General features: G+C 45.9%; 1 protein-coding gene across 12 annotated transcripts in view; it reads left to right on the top strand.

Moving 5' to 3' along the window:
• The window catches only part of Ube2f (ubiquitin conjugating enzyme E2 F (putative)), a 53,412-nt gene extending 50,370 nt beyond the window's left edge, over window positions 1-3,042 (top strand). For 8 of the 12 annotated variants that reach the window (XM_071619505.1, XM_027951657.2, XM_027951659.2 and 5 more), the window contains 2 exons: window positions 1,021-1,149; window positions 2,773-3,042. In XM_071619505.1, the coding sequence (XP_071475606.1) occupies window positions 1,021-1,149; window positions 2,773-2,823 (180 nt within the window). In that variant the 3' untranslated portion in view covers window positions 2,824-3,042. The remainder of the gene's footprint in view (window positions 1-1,020; window positions 1,150-2,772) is intronic. The other 4 variants (XM_027951660.2, XM_071619504.1, XM_027951658.2 and 1 more) reach the window with 1 other exon arrangement.
• Window positions 3,043-14,309: the final 11,267 nt, after the last annotated feature.

Raw genomic sequence — 14,309 nt, 5'->3', positions numbered from 1 at the left:
CAGGAATGCAGTCCCCAAATTTAACATAATTCCTGAAGAGGAATATGGTTGTCCTTACAATGACCCATCATAGGGCACACCTTACAAGTCTTGCTGGCCTGAGTTTCAAGGAGAACAGGGAGTTCAGATATGGCCTCTGCTTCAAAGTCCAGGTGCTTCTGGGAGGAGAGGAGAGTGGGTAGGCCATTGCTTTTTAAGGTATCAAGAATCTGCTCCCACCGGGCACAGTGGCACACGCCTGTAATCCCCGTGGCCCAGGAGGCTGAGGCAGGAGGATCACAAGTTCAAAGGCAGCCTCAGCAACTGCAAGACACTACTAAGCAACACAGTGAGACCCTGTCTCTAAATAAAATACAAAATAGGGCTGGGGGTGCTGAGGTTGTGGCTCAGCGGTAGAGTGCTCGCCTAGCACATGCGAAGCGCTGGGTTCAATCTTCAGCACCACATAAAAATAAAGGTATTGTGTCCAACTACAACTAAAAAAATATTTTTAAAAAAATAGGGCTGGGGATGTGGCTCAGCGGTTGAGTGCCCCTGAGTTCAATCCCTGGTACTAAAAAAAAAAAAAAGAGTCTGCTCCCCTGAGGCGGGAACGCCAGCCTGTGAGTGGGTGTCCATGAAGGCGAGTCAAAGACAGGGAGATCCAGAAAGTTTGGAAGATAAACAACAGGTGCCTGGAGGCAAAGGTATCATTAAATAAAGGGAAAATTAATGTTTATAAAACAGAATGGGTTTTTTATTTAGAAATGCTCACAGTGCGAGTGGTTATCATTCTCCATTTATCAAAAATATCAGAAATTAATGAAGTTAATGTGGTTGCTATTTTCTCTATTCCCACTGACGTTTAGACAGTTGTATATAACATACCCCTGAGCTCTTGCAATCAGCTGTCAGCTATCTTTTTGCACAGAGAACCAGCCAGCCCAGCACTCTGACACCACAGGAGCTTGAGGACTCAGAGGTGCTCCCAACTCAGCTGAGCCTGCAGGTGGCTGATTAGGTTTTGTTGCTGCTTTGTAGGGTGAAGACTGTGACACCAGACAAGCAGATTCTCCGGTGTTCACCTTGAGTTTCTCTCTTTTTAAGGACCTTTTGAATTTTGATGATCCACTGAATATTGAAGCTGCAGAACATCATTTGCGGGACAAGGTGAGCCATGAACAGGGTTTTTTTTTTAGGTTGGTGTAATAGTAAAAAGACAAATCTACCTTTTTTTTTTTGGTCTTTTCTTTTTTGAAACTAGGGATCAAACCCAGGGCTTCGCACATGCAAGGCAAGTGCTTTACCTGTGAGCTACATCCCAGCCCTAATTACTACCATCTCTTGATTGCACAAATGAGAAATTGAGAGTGGTGGAATGCAAGACTGGAAGTTAAAGCAATTTATATATATATATAATGTGTTAAAGAAAACTTGTGTGACCTTGGGAAAGCGTTTGCCTACATAGAGAAGTGGTTTTTATTAGATGGGGTTTCCTAGTAAAATTGAGTGTTAGTAACAGGCAGTGACTCCTTGTTTAACAGCACAGGCACATTGGCAACGAGTAGCAGTAGACCCCACTGCTGGGCTCTTGCAGGCTGCCTCCACCTCACACAGCCTTTGCTGAGCTTTTTCATGCATACACATGGGGCTTGACCTTTTCCCAGAATTGTGGTCTTGTTTCTTACTCTTAATCTTCCATTCCTTTTTGTCCTTAATTAACTTTTTCCCTCCCAATTAATGCATCAACCAGCACTCATTCATTTCAGAAGCTGCCTTATGTTCTATGAAGTGACTCTACCATATTTTTTAAAAACCATTCGCTGGTGTTCCCTATGAAGTTTTTTTTTTTTCCAACTAGGAACAGTAATTCAATAAATATCCTTTGTAAATACAACCTGAAATACTGGTGGTTTTATATCAACAGAAGGGAGTCCTAGAACTGGGTCACTGGGTCAAGGATGATATGCATCCTTAATTCGAGTAGCTTTCACCTGGTTGTTTTCTGTGGCTGTGACTGTGCCTGGCCTGCTGGCAGTGTAGATGGGTGCCTATGTCCCTTGAAGAAGACTATTTATTTTGAAACAAAGCATCTACACCCATGGGGAAGGGAAAAGCATAATGGAACTGAGCTGGTAAAGTTGCTGTCACTGAATGTGGCCCACACTTGAGCAGCTGGCAGTGGGGCTGGGGTCTGTTCTCACTGTGGATGAGGAAGCATTAAACCCCGGGGTGCGGGGGGGTGGGGGGCGTGCCATCTGGCCAGGGTGCTTGAGATGACCTGGCATGTGGGCCTCCTATGGATTGTAAGGGCAGCCGTGTGGGTCTAGAGACATCTGAAGCTTTCCTGTCATTCTGGCCATGCAAGTCCCACTACTATCACCTGAAATGCCTAGGCATCCAGATGGACTCTGCTTCTTGTGTGTGAAGTTTGCACTTCATAGCATACCCACCTTTCCTCTGGGCAGTGCAGTCACCCTGAGGCTGGGGCTAGGCTACTTGTGAGCCATGAAAGATAAGCATGTTTTAAGTGGGCAGAAGGTCCAGGAAAGCCACTCTGGAAGGCAGATCTGGAAACAAGGGCCCCAAGAGCAGCAGCTGATGCTTGTGTTTGTGGTCAAGGGAGTCTTGGCTTGTGGGCCAGGTGTGATCAGGGTTTGCAGATGTCTCTGCCCACCCCAGCACAGCAGGCAGTGTCATGAGCCAGGCCTCTTACAGGGGCTTTCCCTCTGGGGCATCTGACTCTGAAGCGTTGCTTCCCTCAGTCATGCACACTCTCTCTCTTCTCCACAGGAGGACTTCCGGAATAAGGTGGACGACTACATCAAGCGTTATGCCAGATGATAAGAGGAGATGATTGCAGGCCCATGGACTGTGTGTCACAGTTTGTCTCTAGTGTGAAGCAGCACGAGGTAGCCCTCCTCCCTGTCCTCACGCTCCCTCAATCCCACGGGATTGTCCCAGTCCTGTGACCTTGTCCTGAAGAAGACCATCCTCCTGACCGCCCACCGTAGGCGGGGAATGCAGCATAAATACAGCAGGAAACGTGTTTGGGCCTCTAAAGAGTTGTCTGCCTCCCTTAACATGTTCACTTTTCTGAAACTGTGCTGTCTAGGCTGTCAGTGAGACTCCTGGGAAGTAGTAATGGGCTCAGCATTGAGGCTAGCGCTTGCTTCCCCTTCCCCAGCAGATGGGTATCCAGTGTCATTTGCAGATTGACAATAAGAAACTATGGCACACTGTGGTTGGATGCACATTCTCTTAGCTTCTCCCGCAAATGCTGGCCCTGCCCAGATGTGAGGCTTCCCAGAGCACAGTCATTCACTGTAGATCTTACTGAAATGCGTATTTTATTTAATGTAAGTATATTTTGGAACAGATTTGTAATTTGTACAATTTAATGCTTTAATTATTTTTTTCTATTCTCATTTAGTTTGTATTTTCATTGTATAGAGCAGATAGATGTTGGGTCAAGCAACTATTGAAGAGAAATACAAAGTAATGACGAAAGACATCACTCATTCTGTCCAAATGAGCTGGAATCTGGCTCCTAAATACCAGCTCTTGCTTTCCAATTCAGATATGGCAAGGACATTTTAGAGCCCTTTGAAGCCACATCTGGATGATAAAAATAAAAAGGCAGGGAGCCCTTTCTCACACATTGCCCAGAGGAAGCAGGCTGGGAGGGGTATGGTGGTCCTGAGTGGTCACTTGAGTGTCAGCCAGGCCCTGCTTGTCAGAGCCAGGCTTTTACTGTCCCAAGACAGGACAGATACTCAGGAGGGAATCAGCCCAGACAGTGTCTGGACTCTCGGGACTGTACTGTGGCTGTCTCTGAGTTGCTGTGGTTCTGGGGCCTATCTGGGGTGAGCCTCCGAGGCCTTGGAGGGTCATGGCTCAGCAGCAGCATGTGCCACACGTGGACAGCTTAATGCGCTCCAGAGGAGGAGCCCTGAAGAGAGGCAGGTGGCTTCATTCCAGCGTTCAGACATCTGAACCAGTAGAATCAAATGCAAAATAAATGTTTGTCTGATTTCATTTTCTGTCTAACACTCAGGTTTAACTGCTAGCTTTCTCCTTTGGAGTTGCCCCTGTCTGCCATCTATGGGGTTTACTTGACTTTTCTTAATTACAGAATGTCTGATTGTTTGGTTAACCTCTGGTGGAGATCCAGCAGGTCAGCGTCAGGATTTTACCCTTAGACTTGAGAGTGGACCCTGGCTAACATGCCACACATCTGGGTGCAGAGGAGGAAGGGTAGGCATTGTGGGTAGGGATGCTCTCATGAGAGTGCTTCTGTGGGAGAACTGGTGCCAGTGCTCATTGTTTCTTGGAGACATGCCCAGGGTAGGAAGGGACCACAGTGAAAGCCATGTCAGTTGTTAGTTCTGACTTCACGGTATTTGCACAATAGGAAAACACTTTGCTTATTGTCAGACTTTTTCTTTAAAACTGACGTTTCAGATGGTTGAGTCATTTCATCCTGCCCAAGAGAAATCCTTCAGAGATATTTTGCCCTCCCCCACCTCTAAAGAATATACCCAGTCTCAGCTCATGGCAGTGAGTAGTTCGTGCTGTGCTGGGTGCTTGACCAATGAGTTCCCTGGGACCTGCTGGTGACTGTGACCCTGGCTTTCAGACTTATTGGCATCTTGAGGTTCCTCCCCACTCTCAGGCCAAAGCCACATTTCTGGCCCTGGTCCACATGCCCCCAACCAACTAGTAATAGTGAATTTCTGATCTGCCATGGATGGGAATCCTAGAGGCTCACCCGAGACGTGGATTGAAGTGGCAGGCCCTTGGGGACATGGAGCTTTTGGACATCCAGATCTTTGTTTCCTAACTCCTGTTCCTGGCTGTGTTCTGCAGGGTCTCTGTGACTCTACTTACAGTTTGATGTGCAAGCTGCGTGTTTTTCAAGCACTCTTAGAAGGAATGACTTGTGAGTGGGCCTGTCCTGGGAGGCTCATGTCTCTCCTTAGGTCTCCCCTACACACTGCACCAGCAGGAGCACTCCTCAGAGCAGAAACTCCCTTCCTTCCCAAGAGGTTTAAAAATAAATCACAAATTCCTATGCACATGAGACATTTAACAAATAATAAAATCAAGCAATTATTTTTCATGTAAAAATTCCAAGAAGTGTTAGGCCGCCAATTATAGTCTCCAAGCAGAGACTTTCTCAGCTGCGTACCATCTATCCATTCCAAGGGTGTTCTCATCTTTATCCATTTAAAAATGTTCCATCTTGGAAACTTAGATTTGTTTATGATTTCACTATTCTTCACAAAATGTGCTAAGTAAAATGCTAAAATATAGTCTTAGTAAAATGTTTACCATTCTTTCGTCAAAGAACTTGAAAAATGAGAAAACCTGTGAATCCGCCCTTCCTAATGCCCTGCCCTGAGGAAAAAATACCTTGACAGCTTAGGGAGGCCAGCTCAGAGGAGTCATACCACCCATCGCTGTTGCCTTCTTGTGCTGGGTCATGGGTTACAGAATTGATTTATTGAGTGGGAAAAACATTTATTAAAAAAAAAAAAAAGTCCTTCAAAAAGCCTTTGCTGGGAGTGTTGGATTTGTTGAGACTGTGCGTTTATTCGCATTGAGTTATAAAAACAACTGAATCCTCTCCTGAGAAAGCTCAGAGGTGGGCTCATTAATTTTCATTGTCAAATTCATAGATCCAGAGTTCTTCCAGTAAATGCACTGTTTTTTAGCTTTCAGTAGGGCTGCTTGGAAATGACAGTGCTTGTTCCAAAACCTTCCCTTGCCAGAGGAGAGACTCCCTGGGAACCAGGCCTCAGACACAGGCAGGCACCAGTCTCCAGCTGAGGTGGCAGCTGTAGCGGCTCAGGGCTTCATCTAGGTTCCTTCAAGCCTTGGTCCACAGCTCACATGGGGCATTTTATTCTCTGCTCTGGTGACAGTGGAGCGCCTGGCAGGCCTCCTGAGACCACCTTGCTCTGCTCTATGTTGGGTTTTCGCCCCTCAGTGTCCAGCCTCGCTGGAGTTCCCATCCTGACTGCTGTGCTGTGCATGGTGCTAGAAGGCCGTCTGGTCTCGTTCCCGTCATGGGTATTCTCAAAAGTCTCTCTTTTTTTTTTTTGAGGTGGCCCATCAGTGGAAGGCTTTTTTATTTATTTTTAATTTTTTTTTAATTTTGTTCTATGACAACAGAATGCATTATAATTCATATTAGACATACAGAGCACAATTTTTCATATCTGGTTGTACACAAAGTAGAGTCATATTCTTCATGTCTTCATACATGTACTAGGGTAATGATGATCATTGCATTCCACTGTATTTCCTATTCCTATGCCCCCTCCCTCCCCTTTTCCCCTTTGCCCTATTTAGAGTTCATTTAATCCTCAAACATCTCTCTCTTAAAAAAAAAAAAAGTGTTCCAACTTCAGTGGCCTCACTGTGTTCTTCCTTCCCCTGGCCATGCATAGCTGGGTGCGGCACTGTAGGTAAATAGCCGTATTCCCTGTTTGAAGGGTTTCAGCCACAAGTCGGATTGTGTTCTGTCTCCATGGCCCCATGGCACTTGCTGTGGGCCTTGCCAGACCAGTAAGAATGTGTGACAGAAAATGCAGTCATTGGAGGAAGCCCTTACCCAACATCTGGGTGAGGCCAAAACATGCTGGGGGTTTGGGGACTCCCCAGACCCTCCCTGCCTTGCCAGAAAGGTTTCTAAAACACCTCTGTCCATCTTCTTCACCTTGTAATCAGACCTCTGTCCACTCTTGCTAGCCTCATTTTCGCCAGCTACTGACCCAAGGTCCCTGGCCTCAAAGTAGTGCTTTCCTGCCCTGGAATGATGTCCACTCTGCTGAGACACTTGGCTTCCTTCTTGGGGCTCATCCCAGATTCAGTTCCTGTGGTGCCACTACTGTGACTTCTTTCTGCTCTTACAGCAGGTGGCCACTTCTGAGGAACCTCCCGCCGCCCAGGTTTCCCAAAGCACAGATGCCAGGGACTGCACTTCTTACATATGTATTCCCACCCTTCCCCAGGTCGGTCCACGCCTGGAATATGGACCTTCTATCTGCACGGCTGGGTAGGCCATTAATGAGTAAATGTAGAAAAGTATGTCAGAGGCAGGCTGTTCAAAGAGTCATCCAGAGAAGTAGGCACCCTCACCAGCCCAGGCAGTAAGTCACTCAGGGCATTTGCTGCCCCCTAACTGAGCTAGCTACCCTTCCATCAGAAGACAGGTGCCAGGTCTGGGCAGAGCGTATTGCTTGCATAAGGGCCTATGAAGAAATACTGCAGAAAGAAAGAATCTCCAGGACACTCTTAAGGATAAAGATAACAAATGAAGTATAGGATCAAAAAAACTTGGAGGAAAATCACATTTAGGAAAACAGCAAGCTGCGTCTTTGACTCAGTTAACTAAGTCACAAGTAGAGAATAGGCTACAAAGGTAAAAATGAAATACAGAAAAGGAGCTGGAAGAGGAAATAACAATGAAGCCCACATCTGAATGGACAGGATTGACACAGAAAATAGATCAGTGATATGGAGACAAACTAAAGGGTTTTCCCCTGGCTGCAGAAGGAATCTGACAAGCCATCAGAAGAAAGATAAAGAACAGGGTACTAGTGCTTGCAATGTGAGTAACAAGACTGGATTTACTTTCCTGAGATCAGCAAAAACCTGGGGGCAATAGAGAAGTTTTTAGATTCTGAACATCAGGCAGTGCAGGACAGTGATTAGTGGGTGAGACTTACCAGGTCCTAGCTCTGAAAGGGCACCCAGGTGGAAAGCAGCAGCTCCCTGTTATGATGGCACTGGAGAAGCCAAGAGAGCTGGGGCTCCAGGGGCAGAGAGCCACACCAGACAGGCTGCAGAGGTCCTAGGTATGCTCATGAGAACACTGAGATTGGAAGAGCACCACCCAAAGGAGCAGAGAACATGACACTTGGAGCTCACACAGGGCCAGGAGAGTCCACATTCCCATGAGCTAGAGTGGAAAGTCAATGCTTTGGGTAGAGCACTCAAGGTACTGGCTCAGTAACAGGAAAATTAACCCTACAGGCTGTGCTGGTTCCATCCAAAAATCTTACAAGCAAGCTGTCCCAGAATAAAGCCCCCCCAAATATTTGTAGAGTGCCACAACAAGCAGCCAAGCCTGGGAAGCCCTGATTCCACAGGCCTGAGACCCCGGTCCCCTATCCAGAGGCTCCAGGGTGGCTAGACAGCACCTGCAAAAGCAGTTCTACAACCACAAGCACCAGCCCCCTGAAGCCTCTTTGGCCTTCAGGGACCTGAGAGGGCCTGAGACTCTGAGCAACCAGAAACACTCGTCTTGCTGAAAGGAGCCCAACAGAGTGAGTGCCTAGCCAGGCACAGTTCAGCCTCTGATAGCTCTAGGTTCCCTAGCCTGTGGACACTTCCTTCCATTTTCACAGGCAGACCAAAGAGACACCATAGCCCCTCAGCTGCACCTGTAATGCTAGACCTAAACACAGTGCTGCCTGATTAAAAAGGTATCCACAGTCTCCTAACTAGGGTGTCCAGGACACTAAGCAAAAGTCACTCGTCATAACGAGAACCAGGAGAACAACTTAAATGAGAAAAAGCAATCAACTGACCACTAGTGAGATAAACTGAATGCTGGAATTCTCCATCATAAAACCAATTATAAATTCTCTTGGAACAATAGAAAATACCTACAAATACACAGAATTTAGAGATAAACAAAAACATTAAATTAAAATGTGCAATGATAAGCTTTAAAAACTTCCTGGCCTGAATACTACAGTGGAAATGATAGAAGATAGAATAAGTAAATATGAGGACAGAACAATAGGATTTGCTTAATCTGAGCAGAAAACACAGACCCCCCCCTCCTTCCCTGCAACAAAGAACAAATGTCATGGGGCTTATGAGATAATAGCAAAAGACCTAATATACTATCAAAGTCCCAAAAGACGGCTGGGGATGTGGCTCAGTTGGTAGAGTGCTTGTCTAGCATACACAAGGCCTTGGGCTCAGTCCCCAGCAACACACACACACACACAGAGTCCCAAAAAAGAAGGGAGCTGAAAGAGTAACTGAAGAGAGAAATTTCCCATATTTGGTAAAAAGATGTGGATTCATGAAGCTGAGTGAATCCTGAACAGGATGAAATCAAATCCACACCAAGAAATCAACCTTCTAAGAACAAAACAAGAAATCTTGAAAGCAGCCGGAACAAATGGTACATTACTTAATGGGAAACCAACTTGAATGACGGTGGGTTTCTCCTCAGAAACCATGGGGGCCAGAGAAAGTGACAAATGCTGAAAGTTAGCCAGGCATGTGGTAACCCTGTAATCCCAGCTGGTGGGGATACCCTACCTCAGAAAAACAAGCAAAACAAAGTAAATGTCAATCATGAATTAAATATCCAGCCCAACTTTTATTTATTTATTTTGGTGGTGCATGGGGAGTGAACCCAAGGCCTTGTGCACGCAAAGCAAGCGCTCTACCAACTGAGCTATATCCCCAGCCCCCAGCCCAAATTACTTTCAGAAAAGAAAGTGAAATAAAATTCACTCAGATGAAGTAAAATTAAAGAATTTATTGGACTGGGGTTGTAGCTCAGTTGGTGGAGCATTTGCCTTGCATATGTGAAGCACTGAGTTCAATCCCCAGCACCACATAAAAACAAATACATAAAATAAATGTATTGTGTCTGTCTACAACTAAAAAAAAAATTTTAAAAAGAATTTGTTACTTGTTTTTGTCCTGTGATTGTAAGTTTGTCTACATCTCCTCTCAGATCTGACTGTAAAGATTGAGGGAAATTCTGATAGAAGATGCAGACAAATCTATAATCAAAGGACCCAGTTACTGCATTCCTGGAGAACAAAATTTTGTTTACAAAAAACACACCAGTTTTCACAGGAGTCTTATTCATACTAGCCATAAACTGGAATCAGCCCAACTGTCCCTTCAATCTGGGGTGAAACACACACAGCTACCCTGGAACACTACAAGCAGCGAACATGGAAGAGGGGGTGTGTTTATAGAAGCACAATATTAGGTAGAGATCCTTGATGGGATAGCACTGTCGTGTCTTTTAAAATTTTTTTTTCAGTTGTTGATCGACCTTTATTTTATTCATTCATTTATATGTGGTGCTAAGAATCAAACCCAGTGCCTCACATACATGAGGCCCATGTTCTACCACTAAGCCACAACCTCAGCCTGTCGATCTTATCTTGATCATGGTCCTGGATACACAAACCTACATGTCTAAATATGACACAGAACTAAATATCCATACCAGTGAGTATAGCTTGCAAAACTTGAAGGAGACAGATTGATTGCAATCAATGTCTGTATCCTGATTGAAATATCACATACACATAGTTATCAAAGATGTTGCCATTATGGAAAACTGGGTAAAGGATTTTTCTATTATTTATTTATTTATCTACATGTAAATCTACAGTCATTTTCAATAAAAATTTCAATTAAAAATATTCAGCACCAAACAAGATAAAATGTATAATGTATAGCATTCAGTAAAAAATTATAAGGCATGAAAAGAAGAAAAAATAAGGCCCACTTAATCAGGAAAAAAATCAGTCAATAAAAACAGACCCAGAAATCATAAAAATGGCAAACAAGATAGAGCATTAAAAGACTTCAACAAGTGGAAGAAAGGTGGTGCATATTTAAGTAAAAATAGAAATATGTAAAGGCAAACTCAACTTACAGAAGAAAACAGTGGATATAATGAAAAATACACTGGATGTTTTTAATAATAGGTCACATGTTGCAGAAGAAAACTCACAAACTTGAATATACAGCAGTAAAAACCATAAATGAAAGAAAAAATGGGAATCTCCCCCTAACCACAAGGACTTCAGTGAGCTGAGGGATAACTTGTAATTTTGTGTTCTCAAAGAAGCAAGGGAGAAAGGAATCTCTGGGGGGGGGGGACCTGAAAATAGCGACTCTGGAGTCTGAGGAGGAGGATTGAAGTTTGAAGCCAACCTCAGCAACTTAGCAAGACCCTGTCAAAAAAGGACTGGGAGTGTGGCTCAGTGGTACAGCATCCTGGGTTCTATCCACAATATCAAAAGAAGAACAAAAAACTGAAAACACCAAATCACATCATAATTGCTTTAAATTAGTGACAGAACAAAAACAGTAGGCAAAAAATAAATAAACACGTAGAGGAATAAAGAGAAGTGCAACAGTAGATTTCTCACTGCAGATAACGTGAGCATGCTGGCCCGGGAAAGACATCCTTAGAGTATGGGAAAAATCCTCTGTTTTCCAGGGAAAGTCAGATGAAGGCAAAGCAAAGACTCCACGAGTAAAACAGTTGGAAGCATAACCCAGCAACTAGCACCAACTATAAGAAGTTCTAGCTGTTTAGGCAGAAGAAATGGTACCAGATGAAAATGTGGAGCCATATCAAGGATGCCATCCATGGCAATATTGACATTTTGGGCGATAATTTCATGTGGGGGGGCCATCTTACACACTGGAGGATGTTCAGTAACATAAATAGCCTCCATTCACCATGACCCCAAAGAAGCCCCACTCCAGGTACAATAGCCAAAATTCTCTCCTGCACTGCCGGACACCCCCAGAGGCGGTCACCCTGGCTGAGAATCACTGCCTTAGATGAATGTTTCTTTTGTCCTTTTCCATCTCTACCCTTTTGAGCTACATGCTCTGAGAGCAGTCCTCAGTTCAGGCACCTAGGTCACCAGTCCACCGCTCAGCTAGGCCTGTGCTATTCAGCCTAACTACGACTATTTTTTTTTTTAATGAAGACTTTTTTAGAGCAATTTTAGGTTAACATGAAAATCGATCAGTTACCATAACACCCCCTTCCCTGTACGTGAATAGCTCCCCCCACTGTCGACATCCACAGTGATCCATCTGGGACAGCGGATGAACCTGTGACCTTCATCACCTGAGGTCTACAGTTCACATTCAGAGTCACTCTTGGTAGTGTGCATTCTTCCTCCTGACAAACATGACATGTGCCTGCCGTTGAAGCATCATGCAAAATACCTTCATTGCCCTAAAAATCCTGTGTTCTACGTTGCCTTCTTTAACTCAAGTTTTTAAACTTCAGTTATTACCATTATAAAGTTCAATCTTTGTGTGTGTGTGAGGGAGGGGTCTTGGGGATTGTTCTACCCCTGAGCTTTGTCCCTTATCCCAATATCTTTTTAAATTGTTTCATAACTGTTCCTTCTTTTTTTAAATATTTATTTTTTTAGTTGTAGTTGGTCACATACTTTTATTTTACTTATTTATTTTTTATGTGTTGCTGAGGATCAAACCCAGGGCCTCACATGTGCTAGGCAAGCGTTCTACCGCTGAGCCACAAGCCCAGACCCTCCTTCTTTGCTTTTTGCAATAACATATGCACTTATTTCTTGGCAGATCTCTCTAGAGCTTGTTCTGGCACTGTGTTAACTTTGTGCTATTCCTCCAGTGTTGGGTCATTACTGGACACTTATCTCTGTAACGGAGATGTCCTGTCAATCAGCTCAAGCATGGTGCCTGCCATGCCTGTTGCACCACGTGCTGTATTTGGTAGACTGGAGGGGCAGAATGCACTGCTAGTATGTGACCTCAGCTGGTGTGCATGTGGACACAGTTCTTCCTGTCACCTCTTCTCTTCTGACTCCACCACTACACTCCTGCATCTGGGAACACAAACACTCTTATTGCTGCCCAGCTGGTCCAAGGAGCCCTGGAGATGCATCACCCTCCCGGCTTCTCCAGCTCCCATCCCCTTACCTTTCGACTGCCCAGCCCGCCCTTGCTCTCCTGCCCATGCTCTTAATCTCCCCTTCACCTCCTCTGGGGGGCTTCAGCTCTTCCTGTTTGCAGTCTCCTCCTTTCAGCATCCCCTTCATCTGACAGGTAGGCTCATGTGCTTCCCCAGTCCTGGATGTTTTTTTGGCATCTTGGCATTCTTCTTTCACCCTTCTTCACTACTTAGATGCCTCTGGCTAAATCTAACAGGGCCTCTAACAGTCCCACATTCAGCAGACACTGTGGACCATTAGCTGCACTCTTCTCTGACTCTTTCCCATTCACACCCCCACCCCCCCCACACACACTGGCTTTAGGTTCCCATGAAGTCACTTGCCTCTTAATCCTTGGTATGCCATTTGCTATTGGCTGCGTATGGCAAGAAGAGAGCTCAGTTTGCAGGCAAGAATGACAGAAAATGAGGCGTTCACACGTGGGACTAGCCATGCTGATAAAATCAAGTTTTTCTGGACCCCAGCAGGAGTTGAAATTGGCAGTTATGGGAAAGCCAATTCAGGTTCCACCTCTTGGTAAAGCTGGCCTGAACTCAGATCCTGCTTCCCACCCTACCCAAGTGGGTGGGACACTGAACTTTTCCAAACCTGTTTCCTCATATGTAAAATGGGGCCACAGTACCTACCTGATACTTACAGAATTAAATTAGTGGATACCTGAAAAACAGGGAGAACAGTGCCTGGCATATGTTCAGGGGTAAAGTTAGAAACTATTATGATGCCAAAAAGGCCAGGGGTGAGGGATGTTTTATTAGAATCAAGAATCTGGATCTTTGTCCTTTGCAACTTACCACCTTAGTGGCTCACAACCAACCCCACCGTCTCCCCTCCCTTGCTCCTTCCTCCACCAGAAGGAGGCTCTGAAGTCTTACCGGGTCACCTGGGCAGTCCCCTTACTAAGGCTGTTCCTAGTTCTATCTTATAGCCTAAGCCTACCTTGAATCCGCCCTTCCTACATTTCTGTGCCCACCGCCCGGCTAACAGCCTCCACTCCAGAACCCCGAAACTCCATCCTCAATGAATGGGCTTCTAATTTCAAACAAAATCACCCAAAGAACAGGTCAAATTACGGGAGTCGGGGCGCTTCTGTAGTCGGGGAAGCCCTGCCGACCGACGCTGCCTCGCTCAGAGCCTGCGGCTGTCACTCCCGACGTGGCACCGTGCGCCCGGCACTTCCTTCCCACCCAAATTTGCGACGCGAGTGAAGCTACATGGCCCTGCTCTCACGGAGCCTGCTCAGCCGGGAGGCTCCCAGGCCGGGGCTCCTCCCGGCTCGAGCCGCCTCTCTCGAGGCCCACACTTGGGCCCCACCTAACGGAGCGGCGGTCACCGCCTCCAGAGGCGGGCGGCGCTGCGGCGGGAGCCCAAGGCCTGGTGAGGCCACAGCATTCTCCGGCGCTGGTGGTGTTCGAGGGCCCGCCCATATCCGTCACCTGACCCCGATCAGCCAATCGGCCCGCCCGCCCTGCCCCAGCCCCTCAGCAGCGCGCGGATTGGCCAGTACAGACGCGCCCCGTCCGGCGGCCCCGC

This window comes from Marmota flaviventris, chromosome 11 (assembly GCF_047511675.1).
Source record: "Marmota flaviventris isolate mMarFla1 chromosome 11, mMarFla1.hap1, whole genome shotgun sequence".
NCBI lineage: Eukaryota > Metazoa > Chordata > Mammalia > Rodentia > Sciuridae > Marmota > Marmota flaviventris.
The sequence above is the reverse complement of the archived record's forward strand: the minus strand, read 5'-3'. Positions and strand labels throughout refer to the sequence as shown.